Here is a 6,838-nt window from a genome sequence, read left to right as displayed (position 1 = left end):
AAATCATTTAAAAATAACAACATAAAAAAATTAAAGTCAAATTGAGTTGATTTTTAAAACTTATGACCTAGGTCGTGAGACTAAGTTATCCCATAAAAGAGAAATCCAAAAAAATAACATAGCAAAATTCACGATAGTTCAAATTAAAAATAAAAAACAAATAGTAATAAAAAAAATAAGGAACATATTTGTATAAAAACTAAATGAAATTAAAAAATAAGGGATTAAATTTTTTAAAAAATATCAAGATAAGGTTTAAGTCATTATTTTTAAAGATGCAAAAACACTTGAATATTATTTTTAATAAAAATTTATTTTTAAGAGTAATTAAGTCATTAGAGTTTTACTTTAAAAATAAAAATAAAAATAAAAGCCCTAGGTTTAAGAAAATTTTGTTTTAAAAAGTAATTAAGTTATTTTATTATGCTGATAAAATATAAATAGACTTATCAATCCTATTCAATTTAAAAATGATTTTTACATTGTAAGAAAAAGATTATTATAATCCAATTAAAAGGTTTAATATTTTTTTATAAAAAGTTAAATAATTATTTTATTATTCAACAAAATAATAATTTTAATAACAAAAAAACTAAACACACATAAGTTTTTGTTAATTTCCATCTACATATTAATATTGATTTGGTTTGTGACAGTAAAGAGATTTTTGAATGCTATTGTCATTCAATATCAAATATTATCTTTTGACCCTTTCATCTTTGATGAATATCATCTTATTCAAGTTAATTAATTTTTATGAGATTAGTTTGGACTAAACAATCACTATTAAAAATAGTGATTGTGTAGATATTAAAAATAATGATTTTATACAAATCATGCTATTTTTCAAATATTTTCCCAACCTATATAATTCTCCAAAAACTTTTACCAAAATGAATAATTTCTCAAAACAAATCAAAAACTTGAGGGATAACTTTTAAATAAAAAAGAAAAAGAAAAGATGGCTATGGTGGATGGAATTAGAAGAGAACAAAACTTCAAGGGACCTTTTTGCTTGGATAGAAACATCTATGTATGTTTGTATATCATTGATTTAATTAATTAAATGTACTCTCTAATGAAAGATTTATTAACAAGCAGGCAGTCAATCAATTATCTTCTAGTACTACTGTGTTTTTCTCGACCCGACTCTTTCACTTCTTCTTCTTCTTCCTTTTTTTACAAATAGAAGGGAAAAGCAAAGATCTCTCTTTTCTTTCTTAATTTTCTTCTTGTGGTCTCAAACCAGAAATCCCAACAAAATCAAATCAAGCGTGTTTCCAGAAAATTATTAGGTACCCTTTATTCTCACCTCTTTCTTCTTCATTTATCTCCTCGATCTCTCTTTCTCTCTCTATTCATGTTCTTGTGAAAATAGTACATATATATTATGCGATTTGCTAATCATTTATTAATTTACGGGCTATTAATTTATGGGTTCTTGAAAGATTGACTTGGGTTTATTTAAGTCTTGGTTGTTATTTATAGCAGTTTTAGTGGAAGAATTTGTGGGGTTATGCATGGCCATGAGGGTAAATTACACTTTTATGGGTCAATTTATAGAGTTTTCGCAATATCTGATTTTGGTTTTGTTTGAGTATTAGGGCGTCAAAGGGTCAGTGATTGGAGCTTCGGAGAGCAATTCGATCTATGATGTATTTTTTGAGAAACTGTGTGCTAAGTCTTGATATTGGTTATGACTGTGCGAAAGGGAATAGTGTTATTAGTGACTGGTCGTTCAAGTTAATATTACAGGAAAGGAGTTAAGAGTGTGGAGAAACTAAATTAGTGGTGCAAAGTGTTTTGTTTTTGGATCTGAAATTTTAGTTTGAGATCATTTTTTTTAAGTATTGTTGTGCTGCATTTTTGGTGTTCTGTGACATGCGCAGCAATGTGATTGTTCTAGTTGACATGAACCATTCAAAATTAGTCCGATGCATTTAATTGACCTAATTAGATTACTTGGTAAGAGGAAAGAAAGAAAGTGGCTCTGCTGTTCAGGAGGGCCTTTTGGATCACCAATGTTAATATAAAGTGATAAATAGAGGAGGTTGAAGTACCCTTTTGGATATACCTTGTTTATGACCGTTGTTTGTAGCTTCTGTATATTGTGTAGATTATCGAAATTTGTTCTCTGGCAACTTCTTGTTGGCATTTTCAAGCACATTGGTTTTAAGCTCGAATACTGTTTGTTACATAGGATGCTTTTGAATCTAAATTCTGTGTAACTTCTTCTCAGGGAAATCTTCTAGGCGCTGAAATGCTTTAAGTGATTGCTGAGGCATATCTTCTTTTAATTGTTCCTTCCTGGCTGAAAATGTCATATGAAGAAATTCTGAAGGTTGTTTTCCCTTTATTGGAGGGTGCAGACCTTGCTTCTTGCATGGCAGTGTGCAAACAGTGGAGAGATATGGCCCAAGATGATTACTTTTGGAAATGTGTCTGTGCCAAGAAATGGCCTTCCATTTGCAAGAGGCCAGATCCTCCAACTGTCACGTACTACAAACTATACCAGACCTTTTACAAGCGACAGCATCAACAAATCCTGCTTCCCCCAAGACTTTCCTTTGACAATTTGGAATTCTTCATCGACATTTGGACTGATGATAAATTGATATTTTCTGAAGTGGTCCCAGGCCCTGTTCTGCACACTGGAATCAAAAGCCCACCTCCTGGAATTTGTGATAGGCTTAGATTTCAGCTTGAAGGCCCTGATTGTAAGATGACTCTACCTGTTGAGCCGAGATTCAAAGTCCCTTTAGGCGAGACTGTAAGTGTTTCAGTGCTTGTGGGGCGGAAGGATTCCAATAGGGTTGCTTGCATAATCAGTAAATCTGTCTTTGATTATATAGATCGGACATCCTATAGGGCCATGGCATTTGACTATCTTGGCCTCTCACCAGCCCACCCTTTTGTTCCAGGAATCCGGGCTTGGATTTCTTTGCTATTCATGGATGATAGAAATGACAGTGTCATTGATGTCTTTGGGATTGAAATGGATTTTTGTGATGCTGCAAAATCCAGGGACGAGGTTTTGTGGCTGCTTGACATACTTGATTGGAAGTGAAGGGTTCATAAGCCGAGCGATGAGAAGAACTGAGCTCATTGAGAACGTTTCAAACAGAGTTCCTAGCCTTCAGTACCAGTATGGCTCGTTTTATATCATTTTATTTAATGTTTAAATTCGTAAACACTGTTCATTGGTTGTCGACTTGTGTCAATTAATATGAAAATCTTTGTGATGAATTCCTAAATTTTCTGTGGCAATCTATTCACTCATTTGGAATGGGAGCGTCTGTACAGAGTCCTCTACGTATCTCAATCCAATCTAAGCATTAAGTAATTCATGAATAACATGGTGTTTTTATCCTTGATGTATTTGTTTGTGGCTTTTGGTTGAGGTGCGTCATTAAAGCTTTTGCTCGGTGTTGTTATATGTGATTTAGCTATTCCTCTTGTTTAACCTATTTTTTTAAGGCATATGTGGGAGAAGCCCTTGACTATGGGGATTATGCTTTGTTTTTGTATATCCAATTCAGCCAGCTGTGTTCCTTTCCAATTGATCACCATGAATGTGGTAAAAGGATGACTCGAGAAAATGATATTATATAACCAAGGATTCATGTCTTGCTCAAGCATTACTAGGAATGTGATGCTGTTTTTTGCTGCCGCCAAGGCAATTGACCTTGCACATTGTCATCTGTAGCTCTTCTTTCACCAAATGTCGAAAGGGAAAGGCATAGCAGCTTTTGCATTTTCATTTGTCAAGTTCTGCACTCCTTTTGTCCCATTGGCGCATCCATCTTGTTTGTGATAAAAAAAGAAAGAAGGAAGGAAAGTTGGCTGGTGAGCACTCAGGAACACTCCCCCCCTGATGGTGCTCTTCGTCAACCCCCAACCTGTTCAGAAAACCACCATAGCAACCTGCTGGTAAAGCTGCAGAAAACTTGTTTGCAGAACCTCGAATCTGGTACCATCAGATTACCGGCTTTTAGCTTGAGGTAATTCAAACAATTAAAGGAGCTAATTATTTTGTCTAAGTATGGATTTTGTTTAAAACATAATATTTTCCAATAAATTATTTAGATAATTACAAATTTCTTTATTCACTTGTGGAATTTTCATGAAGTCACCGAAAAGAATGGTGAACGAAACATTTCACTTACATTTGTTAGTTTAATACATGCAGCCAACATTTGATATTATTATATTCATATAAATATATTTTTAAATAAAAGTTGAATTTATCTTTAATATTTATATAATATTAGATTAATGAATCTAAAATTTGATTTATAAATTTAGAGTAAAAATAAAGTTCATGGGATAAAAATATTTTGTAGAGAAAGTTATAAAAGTCATGATTATGAGATTCATAATATATCAAATCATTGTTTATAAAATATTTTTGGTCGACGCTATCATAAATATTTATTTTTTAGAGTTATAGAGATTGATGTATATTATGTTCTTTTTTTTTTTATGAAAGTAAGTAGATGTTCACATAAGCTGAGGTATGAGGAATACTTAGAACTAATATGTAAGTCTTTGTCATAAAATATGTAGATTGAAATGACCCGTATGAGAATTTCGAGTGGAGATTAACTATATTTATGGAAAGGTTCACGTAATAGTTGTGTAAGTGATCTTTAGACTTGTGATCACTAAATTATCTTATATAAAGAATATTATGTTTTAATCTTGTTACATGTTATCTTAGTTAAGGTAAAAAAAGGGCAAACATTGGGTATAACATGAACTTTATAAAGGTATTTGAGTGATTAAGAGATGATTCATTACTCTAGGTAAATTAAGAAAAATATTTCATCTATTCTCAAATTGTATTAATCAGGAAATCCATGGCCAAAGTTGAATTAGATTTTAAAAAAAGTTTTAAATCTTATTTAAACAATCAATAACTATTCTACATAGAACAAATATGATTTAACATAAGAGACATATTTTATATTTTAATATTAAATTGAAACATTGTTAATGAAAGAATATTAATTATACTAAGAAACTAGTCACTAAAAGATTAAGTTAAATTAACTTTTCTAAAATTTGTAGGATCATGATATGTTGTTAGACAATGCACTTGATCTTCAAATATACATTAATCAATTATTGAATTGATAATAAATTAAATTATTTAATTCTATTTAATTAGAATTATAATGTATATTTGGGCTAATATATTAGAAACCTAATGAGTCACAAACATTAAGAATCATTAGTTAGAAATTCAACTGAGATGATTTAATTAAGTATAACTTGATTAAAATACATTTTAAAAATTAAGAACTAAAATATAATTAATATAGGGACTATATTTCTAGACCTAGAAAAATCTAGTAAGGAATTGATTGAGTTAATTTCTAAAATTATCTTGAATTAACATATGAATATTATGCAAGCGGTGAATTAATATTTTATCAATTATAGAGTTTTTTAGATTTTTCTATAAATAGCAAGCTATATTTTTTTTTTCTTGTGATTGTCTGTTAGTAAAAAAACTATGTAAGTCATAGAATAGAGAATTAGCACTCTAAGCATAACAATCCCTCTTTTCTAAATAGGAATTTAAGAGATTTTTTAATGATAGTTTGTGTGGATTATAGTTAGAGGTCAAATAACTAGATGTCTTCTAATTTACGACAATTCAATTTTTAAAGAATTATTCAAAGCTAAAAAAATCAAATCTTCAAGTAATAAATCTTTAAAATCCTCTGGATGTATAAAACAAGATCATTAAAAGTTTTAAAAAATTTTATTTATAGTTTTTACTACGTGTGTAATATCTGATAACCTAATAGTTGTAGCAAAATCTTTCCTAAACCATTAGTGTTGTTGATTGGAAATAACTATGAATTTATGTGTAAATTTATTTTTCCTAGAAGTATTGTTTTCTCTTGTTATTCTTTTTGATTACTGTTCTGACCAAATCTCACTAGAATTCACCATTGATTTTTTTTTAAATGGTTTTAGGTCGTTACAACAACTACAATTGGCAGCACCAATGTTGTTGGCACGCCTGGTTATGCAACGCGCACAGCCAATCACCGTTGGTAGAAGGCCACAACAGCGCCAAACGTTCTTGGTGCTGCCATGGGCGCTGCGCAGGTAGTGCGAGGGCTTTTGCTCGGCATAGCCACCAGGTGCAGCGGCAATATCGCTACCACCGATTATTGTTACCACCAGCATGAGCAGACCATGCCAACAACAGCAACAACGGCAAAAAGAAGAAAATGACATGGGAAAAATTACAATTCTACCCCTACTACTTAGATTAAGGTTTTTGAGGGGTAGAATTACACATCTACCCATGCAATTTATATATAATTATTTTTAGGTATTGGGGCTGAAATTATGATTTTGAGCCTTTCATATATAAAATAATGATTTTATATTAAAATTGAAATACTAAATTAAATTAATTTTTACAATTAGATTAGGATTGAATTAAAATGTTTATAACCTATATTTTTTAGTTTTGTCATATCCTAATAGGTTTAGGATTTAATTAAAATATTTAATTAAATAATGTTTAGAAAAATAGTTTTTGTAAAGTAAAAAGAGTATTTAAACTAAAATATTTTTATTTAATTGATGCTAAAATAGTTTAGGATATTAATATGAATTTTAATATAATTAATTTCATTATTAAATTTTGAAACTTATTTTTTTCAATAAAAGAATCTATATTTAAAAAAATTTATTATATTTAAAAAATTATCAAATTGGATTTGAATTTAATATTTGTAACTGTTAAAAATATTATTTTAAATTGTGTATAAAATCAATAATTAGAATTAAAGCGTGCAATAATTTTATTAGA

General features: G+C 29.8%; 1 protein-coding gene across 2 annotated transcripts; it reads left to right on the top strand.

Annotated features, from left to right (window-relative positions):
- Nucleotides 1–1,093: 1,093 nt before the first annotated feature.
- LOC105116213 (F-box protein At5g39250-like) lies at nucleotides 1,094–3,372 on the top strand. 2 transcript variants are annotated; one of them, XM_011013446.1, is made up of 3 exons: nucleotides 1,094–1,295; nucleotides 1,605–1,655; nucleotides 2,240–3,372. In XM_011013446.1, exon 3 carries the CDS (start codon nucleotides 2,318–2,320, stop codon nucleotides 3,065–3,067), a length of 750 nt encoding a protein of 249 aa, XP_011011748.1. In that variant the 5' UTR covers nucleotides 1,094–1,295; nucleotides 1,605–1,655; nucleotides 2,240–2,317; the 3' UTR covers nucleotides 3,068–3,372. The 2 variants fall into 2 exon arrangements, with proteins under 2 accessions (XP_011011748.1, XP_011011747.1); XM_011013445.1 differs by lacking the exon at nucleotides 1,605–1,655 and having other exon boundaries at nucleotides 1,099–1,295.
- The last annotated feature ends 3,466 nt before the right edge of the window (nucleotides 3,373–6,838 follow it).

This window comes from Populus euphratica, unplaced genomic scaffold, assembly GCF_000495115.2.
Source record: "Populus euphratica unplaced genomic scaffold, PopEup_1.0 scaffold899.1, whole genome shotgun sequence".
Taxonomy (NCBI): domain Eukaryota; kingdom Viridiplantae; phylum Streptophyta; class Magnoliopsida; order Malpighiales; family Salicaceae; genus Populus; species Populus euphratica.
This window is presented reverse-complemented; position numbering and strand designations above follow the sequence as displayed.

Coding starts and splice junctions, on each gene's coding strand:
- LOC105116213 (XM_011013446.1), top strand. CDS start 2,318: ATGTCATATGAAGAAATTCTGAAGGTTGTTTTCCCTTTATTGGAGGGT.